Raw genomic sequence first — 19719 nt, 5'->3', positions numbered from 1 at the left:
CATTGAAACACTATTGTTACATGGCTTCCATTAAGAAAACACCTTTGTTTAGACATTTAAATCCAGGTTGGAATAAAACAATCTTAGATGTAACATCAGTTTTGTAATATTGGCATAAAAAAAGATTTTTATTTTTTTTTCTACCTTTAAATTCAGTTGGAAGTCAAGCTTGCAATTCAGGGCAAATTCACTACCAAATATTGCAAACTTCTTTATACTTTTCAACAGATTTTGTCAATAATTTTTCAGATTCCTATGAATGATGAAGAAAATGAAATTTAAATTCAGAGGTGGAGTGGTTGAGAAAGCTTGGAAGGCTCATTATTCTTATTTAAGATGGGAATCATTATATGCAACTTCAGCCACATAAAGGCTAAATCCCAATTGAATCCCTTTTTATTGCTGCATTTTGAGATGAAATTAATTGTTTTTCAGAAAGTGCCTGTCTTGCTCCACTGATGTAGCAAAAGTGTAGATAAAGTTTATCATCAAAAAAAATCAGCCTAGTATTTTTTCTCGTGTTTCTGAAGCCAAATGTAGGTAAGACTGCAGCACTCTATAATATGCTAAATTTAATTTGATGTGGTAACACGGGTGATAATGGTGAAGAAATATACTTTTCAATGCAGCTTGCAAGCCTGCCAGGAGCCATGGAGATGTACTCAGCTTTCTGGTTGTCGCGGTTTAACCTCAGCCAGCAACTGAGCACCACACAGCCGCTTGCTCACTCTCCCCCCGCCCAGTGGGATGGGGGAGAGAATCAGAAAAGTAAAAGTGAGAAAACTCATGGGTTGAGATAAGAACAGTTTAATAATTGAAATAGAATAATATCCTAATAATAATAATAAAAGAATATACAAAGCAAGTGATGCACAATGCAATTGCTCACCACCCGCCGACCGATGCCCAGCCAGTCCCCGAGCAGCGGCCCCCCCGGCCAGCTTTCCACCAGTTTATGTACTGAGCATGACATCACATGGTATGGAATGTCCCTTTGGCCAGTTTGGGTCAGCTGTCCTGGCTGTGCCCCCTCCCAGCTTCTTCTGTGCCTCCAGCCTTCTCAGTCGGTAGAGCGTGGCAAGCTGAAAAGTCCTTGACTAGTGTAAGCACTACTTAGCAACAACTAAAACATCGGTGTGTAATCAACATTGTTCTCATCCTAAATCCAAAACACAGCCCTGTACCAGCTACTAGGAAGGAAATTAATTCTATCCCAGATGAAACCAGGACAGCATCCACCCCTTATTCCATACCATCTACGTCATGCCCAGGTCCCACACTTTCCAATACATTCCCATTAATCACCACCCCTTTTCCTGTCTTTTGATATATACACACACAGATAGCATTCCCTTAGTCTATGGGCTGTCCCTTTAAAAAGTTCGTTGTGTTCATTTAGTCCATGACTTCGGGCTCCATCTGTCATAATAATCTTCCAGGGCAGGAAAGATGGAGATGGTATGCGGTGTTGGATTGTTTCATGTTGAAGTCAGTTCTGGGTCCACCATCACTGCGCTTTGCTTGGTTTCATCAAAGTTCATTCTTCATTAATCTGGGTGATTCTTATTGTAATATCATTGGTAGGGCATATAATATTATGTAGCAATTAACATCATACAGTTCAAATCATTGGCTATTCTCACCCAGAATCAAATCCCCTTGAGGTACACATCGGACTTCCCCTTCCTCCCGCATCACCCACCAAGTGCGCCCAGGTCCTTGAGCAAAAACAATCCCACGGATGGGTTTGCCTTTGCCCGAGGCAGGAATAACCCAGACTGTCTTCCCCAACATATTTTTTATGTGCACTACAGGGACTTTATCCCCTTCTACAGTACGTAAAAGTTCTGACTGGGCAGGGCCAGCTCGATTGGCAGATCCCCTCGTGTTGACTAACCAGGTGGCCTTTGCTAAACGCGTATCCCAATGTTTGAATGCCCCGCCACCCATTGCTCTCAGTGTAGTCTTTAACAGTCCATTGTATGGCTCGATTCTCCCTGAGGCTGGTGCATGATAGGGGATGTGATATACCCACTCAATGCCATGCTCTTTGGCCCAGGTGTCTATGAGGTTGTTTCGGAAATGAGTCCTGTGTCTGACTCAATTCTTCCTGGGGTGCCATGTCGCCATAGGACTTGCTTTTCAAGGCCCAGGATAGTGTTCCGGGCAGTGGCATGGGGCACGGGATATGTTTCCAGCCATCCGGTGGTTGCTTCCACCATTGGAAGCACGTGACCCTTGTCTTGGCGGGTTTGTGGGAGTGTGATATAATCGATCTGCCAGGCCTCCCCATATTTATATTTCAACCATCGTCCTCCATACGAAAGAGGCTTTAACCACTTGGCTTGCTTGCTTGCAGCGCATGTTTTGCATTCATGGATAACCTGCGCAATAGTGTCCATGGTCAAGTCCACCCCTCGATCACGAGCCCATCTGTATGTTGCATCTCTTCCTTGGTGACCTGAGGTGTCATGGGCCCACCGAGCTAGAAATAATTGACCCTTCTGTTGCCAGTCCAGATCCACCTGAGCCACTTCAACCTTAGCAGCCTGATCCACCTGCTGGTTGTTTTGATGTTCTTCAGTGGCCCAACTCTTGGGTATGTGAGCATCTACGTGACGGACTTTTACAACCAGGTTCTCCACCTGGGCAGCAATATCTTGCCACAATGTGGCTGCCGAGATGGGTTTGCCTCTGCGCTGCCAATTGCTCCGCTTCCATTGCTGCAACCACCCCCACAGGGCATTTGCCACCATCCCTGAGTCAGTATAGAGATAGAGCACTGGCCACTTTTCTCGGTCAGCAATGTCTAAAGCCAGCTGGATGGCTTTCACCTCTACAAACTGACTCGATTCACCTTCTCCTTCAGCAGTTTCTACAACTTGTCGCATGGGACTCCATAGAGCAGCCTTCCACCTCCGATGCTTTCCCACAAGACGACAGGACCCATCAGTGAACAGGGCATATTGCTTCTCATTTTCTGGTCGTTTATTATACAGTGTGGGGCCTCTTCAGCACGTGTCACCTCCTCCTCTGGTCATATTCCAAAATCTTTGCCTTCTGGCCAATCCATGATCACTTCCAGGATTCCTGGGCGACTGGGGTTTCCTATTCGAGCCCATTGTGTGATCAGTGCGACCCACTTCCTCCATGTAGCATCAGTTGCATGATATGTACAGGGGACCCTCCCTCTGAACATCCAGCCTAGCACCGGCAGTCAGGGTGCCAGGAGAAGCTGTGCTTCAGCACCAATGACTTCCGAAGCAGCTCGAACCCCTTCATATGCTGCCAGTATCTCTCTTTCAGTTGGAGTATAGCGGGCTTCGGATCCTCTGTATCCCCGACTCCAAAACCCTAGGGGTCGACCTCGAGTCTCCCTCCCCAGGTGCTTTCTGTCAGAGGCACCAGGTAGGGCCGTTCTCCCCGGCTGCGGTGTAGAGCACATTTTTTACATCTTGCGCTGCCCGGACTGCCCCAGGGCTACTGCATGAATTATCTTGTTCAAAACTAATGCGTTTTTCTCCATCCCTTTGGCAGCAGAGTGCAGGCCACAGTTTGCTTTCACTTGGAGGGGCGTCCAGTACACCTGGAACCGACTGCCCCAGGGGTGGAAACACAGCCCCACCATTTGCCATGGACTGATCCAGACTGCACTGGAACAGGGTGGTGCTCCAGAACACCTGCAATACATTGATGACATCGTCATATGGGGCAACACAGCAGAAGAAGTTTTTGAAAAAGGGAAGGAAATAGTCCAAATCCTGCTGAAGGCCGGTTTTGCCATAAAACAAAGTAAGGTCAAGGGACCTGCACAGGAGATCCAGTTTTTAGGAATAAAATGGCAAGATGGACGTCGTCAGATCCCAATGGATGTGATCAACAAAATAACAGCCATGTCTCCACCAACTAGCAAAAAGGAAACACAAGCTTTCTTAGGCATCGTGGGTTTTTGGAGAATGCATATTCCAAATTACAGTCTGATCGTAAACCCTCTCTATCAAGTGACCCGAAAGAAGAACGATTTCAAATGGGGCCCTGAGCAACGACAAGCCTTTGAACAAATTAAAGAGCAGATAGTTCATGCAGTAGCCCTGGGGCCAGTCTGGGCAGGACAAGATGTAAAAAATGTGCTCTACACCGCAGCCGGGGAGAACGGCCCTACCTGGAACCTCTGGCAGAAAGCACCTGGGGAGGGAGACTCGAGGTCGACCCCTAGGGTTTTGGAGTCGGGGATACAGAGGATCCGAGGCCCGCTATACTCCAACTGAAAAAGAGATACTGGCAGCATATGAAGGGGTTCGAGCTGCTTCAGAAGACATTGGTACTGAAGCACAGCTCCTCCTGGCACCCCGACTGCCGGTGCTGGCCTGGATGTTCAGAGGGAGGGTCCCCTGTACACATCATGCAACTGATGCTACATGGAGGAAGTGGGTCGCACTGATCACACAACGGGCTCGAATAGGAAACCCCAGTCGCCCAGGAATCCTGGAAGTGATCATGGACTGGCCAGAAGGCAAAGATTTTGGAATATCACCAGAGGAGGAGGTAACGCGTGCTGAGGAGGCTCAAATGCATAATAAACGACCAGAAAATGAAAAGCAATATGCCCTGTTCACTGATGGGTCCTGTCGTCTTGTGGGAAAGCATCGGAGGTGGAAGGCTGCTCTATGGAGTCCCATGCGACAAGTTGTAGAAACTGCTGAAGGAGAAGGTGAATCGAGCCAATTTGCAGAAGTCAAGGCCATCCAGCTGGCTTTAGACATTGCTGACCGAGAAAAGTGGCCAGTGCTCTGTCTCTATACTGACTCAGGGATGGTGGCAAATGCCCTGTGGGGGTGGTTGCAGCAATGGAAGCGGAGCAATTGGCAGCGCAGAGGCAAACCCATCTCGGCAGCCACATTGTGGCAAGATATTGCTGCCCAGGTGGAGAACCTGGTTGTAAAAGTCCGTCACGTAGATGCTCACATACCCAGGAGTCGGGCCACTGAAGAACATCAAAACAGCCAGCAGGTGGATCAGGCTGCTAAGGTTGAAGTGGCTCAGGTGGATCTGGACTGGCAACAGAAGGGTGAATTATTTCTAGCTCGGTGGGCCCATGACACCTCAGGTCACCAAGGAAGAGATGCAACATACAGATGGGGTCGTGATCGAGGGGTGCACTTGACCATGGACACTATTGCGCAGGTTATCCATGAATGCGAAACATGCGCTGCAATCAAGCAAGCCAAGTGGTTAAAGCCTCTTTCTTATGGAGGACGATGGCTGAAATATAAATATGGGGAGGCCTGGCAGATTGATTATATCACACTCCCACAAACCCGCCAAGGCAAGCGTCATGTGCTTACAATGGTGGAAGCAACCACCGGATGGCTGGAAACATATCCCGTGCCCTATGCCACTGCCCAGAACATTATCCTGGGCCTTGAAAAGCAAGCCCTATGGCGACATGGCACCCCAGGAAGAATTGAGTCAGACAACGGGACTCATTTCCGAAACAACCTCATAGACACCTGGGCCAAAGAGCACGGCATTGAGTGGGTATATCACATCCCCTGTCATGCACCAGCCTCCGGGAGAATCAAGCGATACAATGGACTGTTAAAGACTACACTGAGAGCAATGGGTGACGGGACATTCAAACATTGGGATACGCATTTAGCAAAGGCCACCTGGTTAGTCAACACGAGGGGATCTGCCAATCGAGCTGGCCCTTCCCAGTCAGAACTTTTACGTACTGTAGAAGGGGATAAAGTCCCTGTAGTGCACATAAAAAATATGTTGGGGAAGACAGTCTGGGTTATTCCTGCCTCGGGCAAAGGCAAACCCATCCGTGGGATTGTTTTTGCTCAAGGACCTGGGCGCACTTGGTGGGTGATGCGGGAGGAAGGGGAAGTCCGATGTGTACCTCAAGGGGATTTGATTCTGGGTGAGAATAGCCAATGATTTGAACTGTATGATGTTAATTGCTACATAATATTATATGCCCTACCAATGATATTACAATAAGAATCACCCAGATTAATGAAGAATGAACTTTGATGAAACCAAGCAAAGCGCAGTGATGGTGGACCCAGAACTGACTTCAACATGAAACAATCCAACACCGCATACCATCTCCATCTTTCCTGCCCTGGAAGATTATTATGACAGATGGAGCCCGAAGTCATGGACTAAATGAACACAACGAACTTTTTAAAGGGACAGCCCATAGACTAAGGGAATGCTATCTGTGTGTGTATATATCAAAAGACAGGAAAAGGGGTGGTGATTAATGGGAATGTATTGGAAAGTGTGGGACCTGGGCATGACGTAGATGGTATGGAATAAGGGGTGGATGCTGTCCTGGTTTCATCTGGGATAGAATTAATTTCCTTCCTAGTAGCTGGTACAGGGCTGTGTTTTGGATTTAGGATGAGAACAATGTTGATTACACACCGATGTTTTAGTTGTTGCTAAGTAGTGCTTACACTAGTCAAGGACTTTTCAGCTTGCCACGCTCTACCGACTGAGAAGGCTGGAGGCACACAAGAAGCTGGGAGGGGGCACAGCCAGGACAGCTGACCCAAACTGGCCAAAGGGACATTCCATACCATGTGATGTCATGCTCAGTACATAAACTGGGGGAAAGCTGGCTGGGGGGCCGCTGCTCGGGGACTGGCTGGGCATCGGTCGGCGGGTGGTGATCAATTGCATTGTGCATCACTTGCTTTTTATATTATTATTATTAGGATATTATTCTATTTCAATTATTAAACTGTTCTTATCTCAACCCATGAGTTTTCTCACATTTACTCTTCTTATTCTCTCCCCCATCCCACCGGGGGCAGGGGGGGAGTAAGCAAGCGGCTGTGTGGTGCTCAGTTGCTGACTGAGGTTAAACCACAACATACTTACAGCTCTACAGCTACAGCTTTAGCCTCCCCTTGGCTTTTAACTCGACAAAAAGCTGGAGTAAAGCTCTACTCTGCCGCCACCCCAGTCATGCACGGGTCTAGCTGCCCACACAGATTCAGCATGGGTAGCACTAACACCCGGACGGCAGTTGGGGAGCGTCCCACCAGGTCCCAACCGGGGACCAGCTGCCCCAGACAGGCCCAGGGCACGGATGGGCTGGCGGCGCTCCGCCCTCAGGCTGCAGAGGCCCAGCCAGCAGGGCAGGCCCAGGCGGTCAGACTGCCTCAAGGCAGCCGGCCAGTACCCAGGAGACTCTAGAAGGCCGCTGCAGGGCACAGAGACCCAACCCGGACGACATAAGGCTATACAAGGGACAAAGGCAGGGATGGGGCACCCCAGCCCAGAGGAGCACTCACTAGCTGCGTAGCGCAGTAGCCTCAGCTCCATGGACGCGCCCTGCCGTCTCCACGGAAACCGGTAGCCGTACACGCCACGCCAACCGATAGAATCATAGAATCAGAGGTCTTTTCCAATCTTAATAAGATCATCGAGTCCAACCGTCAACCCAACACCACCATGCCCACTAAACCATGTCCCTAAGCACCTCATCTACACGTCTTTTAAATACTTCCAAGGCTGGTGACTCAACCACTTCCCTGGGCAGCCTGTTCCAATGTTTAACCACTCTTTCCGTAAAGAAATTTTTCCTCATGTCCAATCTAAACCTCCCCTGGCACAACTTGAGGCCATTTGCTCTCGTTCTATCACTAGTTAGATAGTTTGAATCCGGGCCCACGTGGCACCGCCTTCGCCCATTGGGCGGAGGTGGCACATGACGGATCCTTCTGGCGCACTCCAGGCGGGGTCCGCTGCAGCCCGCTTCCGCAGCAGGCCAGGCGAAGGGTGGAAGCCCGGCCCGCTACACGGCGAGGTGGGAGTCAAAGTCCCTGTGCCCCCAGCCGTGCCCCCGGCGTCTCCCCCTTTGCCTTTCCCCAGGTTCGAGTGCTTCTGCCTCACGGGCCGTCCCGCTGACAGGCTTCCACACGTGCCCACACTCCTCGTCGGGAGGGCTGGCCGTGGGACGAAAGGGCCGGGGGCGCCAGGAGGAGGGCAGAAAACAAAAGCTAGGTGGGACTAGGCACAGGAGGATTACCAGAGGAGAAACTTGACTCCTCCTGGGCAGGTGAGAGAGGAAACGTCTCCTTTATGGCATCCTCCAGAGAAAAACATTTTAAAAAAAACCCTCTGCACACCGCTCTGTAAGCGCTAAGACTCCTGAGATAAATGCTGGAGGGAGTGGGAAAGTGCAGTTATGAGGCAATCCAGCCCAACACCTGCTTCTCATCATACACTTCAGTGGGACAGCTCTGGCTTCCCAGAAGATACATTACTTTTAATTTTTAAAACGAACAGTAACTACGTGTTGTTGTTTGTACTTCCTCAATCAGTAAGTGGTTCAGGACAGGGGCCCAGGTTTCAGTTTGGAAAACGCTCAAACCATGTCAATGCAATATAGATTGTCTGGTGAATTATCACCTTGCTAAAGAGAATACAGCCTTTTCATTAATTCACAAAAACCCCCAAAACAACAACAACAACAACAAAGATCCCACAAAACAAACAAACAAAAAATCCCAACCAATTTTCAGGATTAAATTTCTTAGGAGAGTAATACTAGTAATACTAGTGTTTCTCTTCCACCAAATCTAAGGAATATAAAATTTCAATCCAATCCCCCTCATTATCAGTAAACATTCACTATAACATTAATGATTTTGCTGACTGTTGCACTCTTTTTCTAGTATATCTCAAATGTATGCTACACTTCAGCATGTAAGATGCACAATTTTTAGGTAGGAAAGAAATGTAACTGTCCAGATCAAGATTGTGTATACCAGGATGGGTTTAATAACATTTTGTACAGGCATCATTAGGATAGTTATGCTATATGCAACCTCTTAGAATATACCCATACAACTCACTGAAACAATGCATTTTCTTTCTCCAAATGCTTCATAGCTTACAGAAAACTAAACCAGTGTGCAAGAAATTACGTAGTAGGAATCTGAAATGGCACTTGCTGACAGCCCACTGAATGATTAGCATCTCCAGTTTCTGCTCCTGCTTATTAACTCTTAATCTCAAACAACTGACTCTGGAGGCAGTTGGCTACTGTACAACTGCTGGACTTGGAGGTTTTTTTCTGGCTCCTTACAGTTCAGCACTTGCACATGTGCAGAGCTGCTCTGTTTTGACCATGTATACTCTCAGCTCCTAATTAAGCCCAAGTGAGTTTGAGGAATCAGTTGCTGATCTAGGTCCTAAAACAACAAACAAGTGTCTGGCCCCTCACACAGCTGTAGGATCAATTTCTTTTAAAATGTAGCTGGAGGCATGGTATCTCCTACTTTCTATAAAACTCCCAGCTGGGCCTGATCCCTGCATATTTATGCATTTTTTTATTGCTTGGAGGGAGGGTGGATAATTGCAGAGTCAGAGACCAGAACTAGGACTTCCTCCACCAGCATAGGAGTCATCTGCAAGACTACAGAGTAATGCCTACTTCCCTCCAGAAGCAGCAGAGAGTAGCATCATCTATCTTACACTACAGACTAGCTATTACAGCCTTTCCCCAAAAGGCCTGCATTTCCCAAACACGTTCGAACTCTCAGGCTCAAGGAGGCCTGAATGAACCAAATTGTCCCACTTTCTTCATCAGTACTTAGTTAATAAATTATTATATTAAAAATAGGCACCACTCAAGCTTTAAAAATAAATCAGAGGCAAATCCTTTCCAGCTGTTTGAAAAACACAGCAATAGGTCCCCATCCTTGGGTCCCTTCCCCTACTTTGGCAGCCAAGGGCACACACACAGGCCAGAGGCTGGCAGGATTTGACACTTAGAGTCAGTGATTGCATTTCCCACTGAAACTGTGTGTGGCCCCTGATCAGCATCCTGGCTGTCTTGGATTCTGTGCTGAAGTACCTCTCCGCATGCATTGCCACAGAGCTGAAACTCAGCACTGAGGATTCCAGGATCAAGTGTCTAAAATTTAGGGGTTGCAATATACATCTCAATCCATCCAAATACTTTCTGGGATCTAATTTCAATCTGCCATGACTTGATAGCTACAGGGATTAAATAGTGGAAAGCTAAAATATAATTTTTTTTTTAATTTGTTTTATAAAGACGACTTGTATGTAATCTCATAAGAAATAATTTGCAACTCACATCCAAGATAAAGTTTAAATTCTTTCAGCATTAACAATACACCATAAATGTCAGTATTCCCATAAAAGTATCCAGGTAACAAAACTTACTTTTTTGGAATTGTACAACAGGGATACAATTAAAACTGCCCCAAAGTTTTGGGTACTTGAAAATCCCACAGATCAAATCAAGCACAAAGCAAAAATCTCTAGCTTCTTTTCTGTTAGTGGCAATCATAATAGAAGACAGTACTTTTAAAGGTAACATTAATTAAAACACCTCTAACTCCTCATTTACAGGTCTGTTGCATGCACCAATTCCTTAATAAATTCATACAGTACAAATGGAACTTGCATACAAATAGCTAGGTCCTTTAATTTCCATACATGTGTGACCCTAACAATCTGCCTAACCATGGAAAACAACATACCGGTTGATTCTATATGGACTGGAGTCATGCCCTGTCACCACTGCCTGCCCCACTCTCACTAGCTCAGAGAATGGCACATATCTTTTTGCCTAGTTCCGGAGAACAGAGACAAGGTAACCAGTGCTATTAATGGAGAAACTTTAACCTTGAGTTGTTAAAAACAAACAATAACAATAATAATGAAAAAAAACCAACAGAAAATCTTTCTAGGCATGTATTTCAATAGATAACGGAAATAGAAGAAAATAGAGCACAGTACAATCATGCTGGGTGACATTTAGGCTTCAATTAAAAAATGTTTCTTTAAAAGTTATTTGAGGACTAAGATTTTGGCTATTGAATCACAAGATTCCCCCCCCCAAAACAGCCTAGGCTACCAATATCAAAATATATCCCTAGACACATTGAATAATAAGTATACTTTGGTGAACAAATCAGTAGGATGTTTTGATCATTACACTACAAGACAGTTCGGATAATCCTCAAATTAGTAGGTTTCTAACATTTAGGATAATGTTCAAGTGAGTAGAAGTTCCCTACATGAAATCAATTAAGTTACCTTAGTAAAAGACGGTATATCCAAAAAAATCTATGATCTTCAAATTAAACGTCATACTTTGACAGATTAACATACATTCCTTTCTTTAAAGTAATATAGTTTGTAAACATATAACAATGTTTATGTATTAACTATATTAATAATAAGCTTTAGATTCTATAAACAGTATTTTTTGAAGATTTGTTCTTTTAATAAAATGCAGCTGACGGTCTCAACAACTTATAACATTTAAGGTAATTTTTTTCCTCAGTATTCAAAGTACTCAGTACTTGTCATACACATTTTAATTTTCCCAATGAGTATCTTTATTTTCATGCATCTTCTAGATAGAGATCATCTATCCATTCATTTCTTATAGGATAGACGTGAACAAGTTTAAAAAAAAAAAGTAGGATTTTTTCAACATCAGAGATCCATGCTGCTCCCCCCACCCCCCAAATTCTGACTCCCAAATAACTTACGGTAAAAATACAAATTCTGTTTTGGAAGAAGACATGCAAAATATACAGAGTGTAGTGCGTGCACCTAAATATCTTGATTGTCAAGTAGTGCAAGTTTCCACTTTGACATATACACTTTTTTTTTTTTTATAGACAACAGTTTGTTTCACTGATCTTTGCTAATCCCATTTCTTGCCATCTTTGGTAGTCGTTGTCCCTTCGTGTAAGCATGGTACCAGAAGTGGAGAAACAAGACTAAAAACATAGAGCCATATAGCCAAATGATAAACATGAAAATTGGATACTGGTACGGACAATCATCCATGATGTAGATTTGTCCTATATGTCCTGTAATCAGAATAAACTGGACCTGGAGGAAAAAGATGAGGAAAAATACTTTTTAGATAAATGACAAACTTACTACAGAAGTTTAAAAAGATTCAGCATAGTTTGCATACAGAAAAACAAAGTTGAGAGCGGGGGGCTTTTTAAAACTATAGAGATGTACCTTTAGAGCCCCTCTCCCAAAATGTTACTTCACTGAAAAACATTTTCACAGAGTAAAGAGAGAAGTCCTGGGACAAACTGAATCACAAGCAGCATTGAGAAACCCATACTAGGAGAAAAGGAGTCTGCACTAGCCAGTTCAGAGAAGAAAGAAGAAAGCAGATGTGTTTGACCAGTGACAAATGGGAGACTCCTTTAGAAAAATTAGCCAGAAAAACAAAAAGACAACCATTAAAGGATTGGTGAACATGAATTCCCACCCACTAGCATGTGACACAAAGGTCCGCAAGGTCCCAAAAAACAATTTCATGGAGGATTAAAAAAAAGAAAAAACACAATAATTTTCCACATGAACTCCAAGTTAATAATCCACAGGTAGTGCCGCCAAGACAAAAAGACTTTAAATAAGTTATAGATATTCAAGCTAAATCAGAGTTACATGTGGTTACATGAACTATTCTAGTAACACCAGACCTGGTGCAAGCAGTTACATCCATGGCTGCTTCTCCCTGCTCCTTTCCCTCCTCCATCAGCATCCTTGCTCAGGCCAAACTAATTGTTTAGCCAGAAGCTGAATTTTGAAAATTCAGCTATTAAAAAAGCCGGGCATGAAGAAAGCACCCAGAGCGGTAACCATTTGAAAGCAATCTAATGCTGATAAAACATGTAATGTAATTATTGCAAGAGTACTTTTTAATGCTCTGAATTAAGGAGAGGTAAATTCTCTAAACACAATTTATATGAAAGAATGGACATGAAATTCTTAAGAAACGCTTCTTTTTCCCTTTGGTCATTGCTATTTACATGCATATTCTATACATTAATTATGTTTTCTTGGTGTAAACTTATATTCTAATCATTTTTATACAGGAAACGAGTTTTGTAAATATATTTACCAAGTACTGCATAACTAAAAAGCTCACATGTCTAAATCTGTGATTATAGTGAACACTGAAGTCAGCAGATTTAAGTAAATAACTGAGTGGAGCTCACAACTTTTGTTTTACTCAATTAAAACATGAGTAAAACTTGTACCAACTGTAAGCTACATACATGAACATAACTAAAAGTACAAGTGTATTACATTAAGTCTGTGTTAGCCTTAATCAGCTTTGAGAGGTGTTTAAGTCAAACAGAAAATTACTCACAAGTTGTATAGTTGTCATATATTTTTTCCACCACAAATATTTATGATAGGCTGGTCCCAAAGAACAGATTCCATAATAAGTGTACATGACAACATGGACAATACAGTTCAGCAAAGCATGAAATGTTCCTAAACCACCTGTAGAAAAACAAAATATGCTAGTATTATTGCATCAAGTATTTAAAAAGCCACCTCAGGTCCTAGTAGTTTGGTTTGAGTTGGGGGGAAAAAACCCAGACCACAAAACCTACAGACTTTGATTAAGTATTTAACCTGAATTGGGTTGACATCAATTTTGAGGTATCTCATCAGTTTCCTTTCTCAGAAAAGGCTTATCTAAGTATTTCCAAAAAAGCAATAAAACCTAGCTGATCTAATTACCTGTAAAAGGTTTTAGTGGAATTTTTTGTTCTTTGGATTGATTTTTTTTTTAATTATTATTCTTTAATTATTAAAACATATACATGAAGGAGGCGCAGAGAATTTAGTGGAAACAGCGTTCTTCCTGTTTTACACCTCTTTTCTAGACATCATGATGAACTGTGCAAAGCTCTGGAGGATAAATAATAATTCTCTCCCCAACAGAGATTTCCAGATTTCCAGGGAAAGAATCACAGTTTCAGGCAGTAAGTTTTCAGAATCATGACCTAAGCAAGGGTCTCACAAATCCATAGTCCATCTCAAAAGCATACGTACAGTGAAAAGGAAATTTAAAGGTAAGTAATCCCCCCTTTGGGGCAAACTCATGACAAACTGGTAAGATACGAACATTTCACAAAGCGAGTAAGGAAATATTTCCTTTTCCATTGGATCAACTATGGAGTTAGACGATCCTGCTCAAAGTAATTTTAATTAACACAAGAAATTATAGGTAAAAATGATCCAAGAAGTGGCATACAGCAAAGTATTTTTAAGAGAAATATGAACATGAAAATATTAAGCATCAGGAAGAAAACAAGATGTCATGAAAAGCAGACACTTCATGAGAATACTTTTGTATCCAAAAGCCAATTTACCATTAAGAATCATTCAAGTTAAAAATAAAACTTATTTTGTGATTTTAGTAGCTCACACTAGTCTTCCAGCTTGATAGATCATAACTCCTCCAGCTGTGATTGCAAACTTTCTTTGAAACTTAGCTATTTGTATTTTTGAAAGTAATTTGAGTGTTCTTACAGTTCAAACATACATATTTTCTTTTGGCTTGCACAGTGAACATTCAAAAGAAAAAATAAATAGTTAAAGCAGAGAAAAAAAAAACCAACCTAAGCAACAGTATAAAAATATGCTCCAAAAAGCAACACCATACATAAGCACCATCTTACAATTCCCTGTTTATATCAGATCAGAGAAAAATATCAGCATCTCCTTTCACAAATGTGTTGTTTTTTAAAAACAGGTTGAAAACTTGATTAATGCCACTATTTAGAAGGAAGGATAAACAGTGATGAAACTGAATACAAGATAATCATCAGCAGGACAAATTCTTAGAAAAAAATTTAAGTTATCAAACAGATCAATATTTGGAAAGATTAGTATAAAGATAAGCAATAGAGTTGTAGGAATAAACACAGCTCTTCATGAGTATGAGGGACTATTACGAGCAGAGGAAAAATCAGATCTTGCACACTTTGCTGAAAGTATTTGTCAAATTATCACATGGGAAATTTGAATCTGATGCAAAATCAGAAGCCTGTATCTGGTATACTGATCCAATGTCCAGATAAAAGGCAGAAAGTTAATCACCTATAAATGGAAACTTTTCAAGGTTGAAGAGGAGGGACTGTTAGTTGCTGGGATTCTTTGCAAATCTATAAACATACTGAACTGTATGCTGAGAAACTATTCACAATTTCATCATTAACTTAAAATACCAGTTACTCATCAACATTTAAGACATGATCAAGACACCAGCTTCCTAATAACAGAAACTCAACAAATACAGCAGAAGTATATCCTTTTATACACTAGGAAAATCTGCACACAGAACATGTTCAAGAGACCCCATCTACAAATCTTCTGGACTGCTTTCAGGGCTTATTTTTGTATTCATAAAACAGGCACTAACAGATCTGATTTAATAGGCAATAGTTCTCTTCATCAATTTGTCACTGATTTTCTGGGAGAAAAAAAAAAATGCCAGAGGACACGAGTGAAAGAACATGTACAAAACCCCCTCTTTCTTGGTAGAAACTCCTAAAAAACCCCACACCCTCCTAGAGATGTACTGCTAAATGACTGTGCATTTCTCCACTCCATGCTTACCGGGCTATTCTTATGGCAAGCTATAGTGTTGCACACTAATACTATAGCATAGAAAGATGCATACATAGACACACAGAGCAGGAAAGGAGAAAGTGAAGGTAAGCTAGAAGTGGACAAAGACTTTCAATTCATTACAATTCAAATAAATTTCTGTAATAAATAAGGTCCAGAAAATATCTCTGTAGTTTTGAGAAAGCCAAAGTATTAGATGTAAATAAGCCCCAATTATGCTACCTAAGGCCAGTAAAAATAACTGCAACAAAGCCTGAATAATTTCTTAAACAGGCAAAACAAAGGATGGTAAGAACAATGAGAACACAGTCCTCCCCTCCAATTCAATTCTTACGTTTCAGGGGGACAAATGCCTTCGAAGTAGTTTCAACAGAGTATCTGCCTCATACTTCTCCCCTAGTACTTCTGATTTTGCAGTCATATCTCTTTTTCATGTAATAATGCTCTTTGCTTACATACACCTCTCCTCTGCACCTTCTTCCCCTTACAAGAAACCAACATTGCACAAAATGCTGTCAAATAGGAAAAATTAGTACTCTCCACCCACTTAAATAATTATTATGTATGGTGATCTCAGATGTTCCATGAAATACCGCAGACATCTAAATTTAAAAACATTGATGTTCGCAAGATTTTTAATTCTGTTCTTTAAATATTTTTGTCTAGCATAGTTAACTTTTACTACCAGCAGATATGTACAACTTAAACTGTCTCTCCACTACCTGCAGCAAATTTGACTCCGAACCACCAGGTCCATGGCATGATGGAATGATGAAAGACATGCAGGAATGTAACTTGGTTGTTTTTCTTACGCAGCACAAAAAATATCTGAAACAGATTTTTAATGAACAGAATGTTACAGGAGATAATCAAGCCAAACATACTTACAGAAAACTGTATGCATCAGTGCTGGTTGCTTACTACTACACATTTAAAAATTCTTCACAGTTGCAGTCTTGGGAGAAGAAGGGAAACTGAGGCTCTGGATATGCAGAGTAGTTTTCAAAAAAATTAAACCAGTATGTAAAATCCACCTGTGGAGTCTCAAAAGCCATGGCAAGCTTTGAAAGCAAATGTCCAAGGTTGAGCCATCACCTATGCGTGCAACAGACAGCATAAGATGGACTTGCTTGGATTGAGAAGTATCTAGAAGCATCAGATTTTAAGTCCCCTGAACTACTAAGGCAAAGCCATTTGAGAAAATTAACCGAAGGACTAGCAACAGATACAGACAGGAGAAAATATTAAGTTAGAGAAATAGCACTATTATGAACACTGACTTAGCTACCCTTGGAAAAAGGCAAAATTGGACAGAATAAATGTAGGTATTCTTAATGAATATTGACAGGCCACATTTTAAAGGACAGACATCGAGGGAAGTGTTAAGGGAAGACAGAGCAAGAAAACTGTGTAAGGAGAAGTCAGGTCATATGAAGTGTAGTATCAGACGGCAAGGAAAGGAACACAGAAGAAAAAAAAGTCTGGTGTGCCAGGAAAAACATTTGGAAACAGCTGACAAATACAGCTAAGAAATTACTTTTGCAATAAACCCAAAAAGCTTCTGAGAAACAGGTACCTAATTGGATGGATTCAAACAAAACAAATTAAAAAACAAACTCAAAACAAAAAAACCCAACCAATTTTTTCAGGCCCAGGACTAATTAAAAAGCAGCAATCTAACCAGTGGGTAGTAGAGGTAAAGAGAGGACTAAACTGATCAGGCTTTTCCAGTTTTAGCATTCCTGGCCCTTCCATTACCATTCCATTTGGCCCAGTCAGTAAGATCTTCCAGTGTTGAATCAGGAGTATTTGCAGATGAAAGTTAGATGGCTAACTCTGCTTGCAGGGTGTAGAACATCCTAACTGCTCATGAGTCAGCTCCTGAATCACCACTATTGTGCCCCACACACAATAAGGCAAATGAAATCACAGCTGATTCCAACACTCAGAAGCTGGTTTGAGAATAGCTAAACCAACCATACTAGATGTCAGTCTTGGGAAGAGGGGAAGGCAGATGGCTGCTGGCGGTGAGGTCTGCATTCTTCTTTAATGCATTGCTGCTCAGACTTTCTTTGAAACAGCTTAGAGTGTTGGCCTGATATCAAACACATCTATAGTCATGACCACCAAGGCATGCACAGGAATTTAGAGCAAGTAAGTAGGGCAATTTATGCTGTATTCAGAGCTGCTGATGCAAATATTCCAAATGTGGAAGATAAAATCTGAAGATGACATGGAAAAAAATTCAACATGATCAACACCATTTTTTATCTGCAGTGTTGAGACAAGCATTGCCATAGCACAACAGGTTAGTGCATTCAGCTGTTAAACAGACAAGTTATCAGGGCTTCCTAAATTTTTTCAGGGTGTGTTCTCTCATTAACAATTTTCCTGATAATTAAGAAATGACAGTGTAATGGGACAATAAGATGAGAAGAGATAATAAGGGTAAACACCTTGATGGTATTCCAGTAATTGAAGGCTGGAGGGCTAAATACCGAACAATTTACGCCCTCAGCCCCCAACAGCACCAGTTCTTCTACTGTGAAAAAGAAATATCACTACTTCTTTTATTAGGCTACAAATACTTACAGTGTCTAATAATTCAATGAACTTGGAAAAGTAGTAAAGCCAACAAGTTCGTACCATCTGCAAGAGTAAAAACCAGAAATTGTCAAATCATAATAGTCAAATAAAACTAAACAGCTGCAGGAAAAATAAGTAACTATATAAAAGGAAAGTATTGGGATGAGTAAGTGGTGTCACAAGGTTGACATAAATATTTAAATGTATAGTTTGTTTGGTTTTTCTTTAAAAACACAAAACATTCTTTAATCCTGAAGGAATGTTAAAACCAAGATGAACAAGCCAACAAATACGTTGCCTCTTTCTTTTTCCCAATCAACCCCTCCAGTTAACTCTCATGCTCTACATTATGCAAGAGGGCATTTCCATTTACTGCATTCCACTCTACAGCAGTGCGTTTGGTTGTTCAAAAAGCATTTCCAAAAATAAAGTCAGTGTAGCATAACAATTCGGCCTTGCATTTGGCAACTCACTCTTAGAGCTGTAGGTGACCTCGAGTAGTCAACGATATCGCACCGGAATGAGTACCCTGTGGCCCAACCCGACATAAGAAACTGGAGCAAAGAAAAGGGAAAGGGCAAAGATTTACTTTGTCTTTTGAAAAAAAATCATTAATTTCAGACTACTTTTGCAATCACTAAGCATGAGGGGAAAACAGTATTAAAAACTTGTTGAATCAGCAACCTTGCCAGTCATCTACCTCTGTGTGGGCTAGCTACCATAAAATCCTTTGCTGTTGCAGATTAATGAATTTCTAATTCCAGGACCACACCTATGGACAAGAACTTTCTTCCTACACCCATTATCTCAACATTAGTAACCGAAGAGGAGAAACAGCTGCATCTCAAAACCAATGTTAGAAAAGCAACTTACTGTATAAATCAGACCACAAAAACAAATCAACCATTTTGAAATTTTTTTAAAATTGTCATCACAGACAAACATCTTAATACTGAAAAGAAACCAGCACAACATCTTAATACTGAAAGAAAACCAGCACAACAGAAAAATATGGCTTAGTATCATTAAAGATGAGGAACAAATCAATACGCACTATATTTTTAGTATAATAGTTTCTAAAATTTTGCTTAGTTGAACTGCACGATTCAATTAGTCTTTCACTGATATCAGGGATGAGGAGCTAGGGTTTTATAATCAAGAGCACATGTACAGGACCAAAGGACTATATGTAATAAGTATCATTTAATCCTTTCTCTTGGAATATATTAGAACCCAGACAAGAGCAACATTGTTAATATTACATTTGGCTCATTTGCTGGCCAGCCTCTAGGACTACTGTATTTTACACCTGTTTAAAAAGTACTTCTCATCGATTGATCATCATCATTCACTCATGCATGATAGGAGGTTCAGCTCTCAACAGATGGAGGGTTTTAGTCTGTGACTGCAATAGATGTTTAACTTCCTAAAAGAATCAGTTGCTTAAATGAAACAAGATTTGAAACACCATCAAGACAGCACAATACTAAAGCACCCACAAAATGGCTTAGATCCAAAGAGGGAAAGAATCAGCTTTTTGCTGAGAGCCAGACAATAGCAGAGATTCAATCTGTTAAGCTCTATCTATGCGTTCTTTCATGAAATTGTAAAATAGAAGTCTTGATAGCAGATTAATTGAATACTGTGTTAGTATCAGACACTAAAAGA

The 19719-nt window shown here is 41.8% G+C and overlaps 1 protein-coding gene across 5 annotated transcripts in view; it reads right to left on the bottom strand.

Annotated features, from left to right (window-relative positions):
* Positions 1 to 8779: 8779 nt before the first annotated feature.
* Positions 8780 to 19719, bottom strand: part of LOC143171988 (very long chain fatty acid elongase 7-like) — a 36441-nt gene continuing 25501 nt past the window's right edge. For all 5 annotated transcript variants that reach the window (XM_076361184.1, XM_076361186.1, XM_076361182.1 and 2 more), the window contains 5 exons: positions 18525 to 18605; positions 18058 to 18114; positions 16188 to 16293; positions 13190 to 13326; positions 8780 to 11904 (listed from right to left, as the gene is read on the bottom strand). In XM_076361184.1, coding sequence (XP_076217299.1) covers positions 11701 to 11904; positions 13190 to 13326; positions 16188 to 16293; positions 18058 to 18114; positions 18525 to 18605 — 585 coding nt within the window. In that variant the 3' untranslated portion in view covers positions 8780 to 11700. The remainder of the gene's footprint in view (positions 11905 to 13189; positions 13327 to 16187; positions 16294 to 18057; positions 18115 to 18524; positions 18606 to 19719) is intronic.

Source organism: Aptenodytes patagonicus, chromosome W (genome assembly GCF_965638725.1).
Source record: "Aptenodytes patagonicus chromosome W, bAptPat1.pri.cur, whole genome shotgun sequence".
Classification (NCBI taxonomy): domain Eukaryota; kingdom Metazoa; phylum Chordata; class Aves; order Sphenisciformes; family Spheniscidae; genus Aptenodytes; species Aptenodytes patagonicus.
Note: the sequence above shows the minus strand (reverse complement) of the source record. Positions and strands in the feature narration are given on the sequence as shown.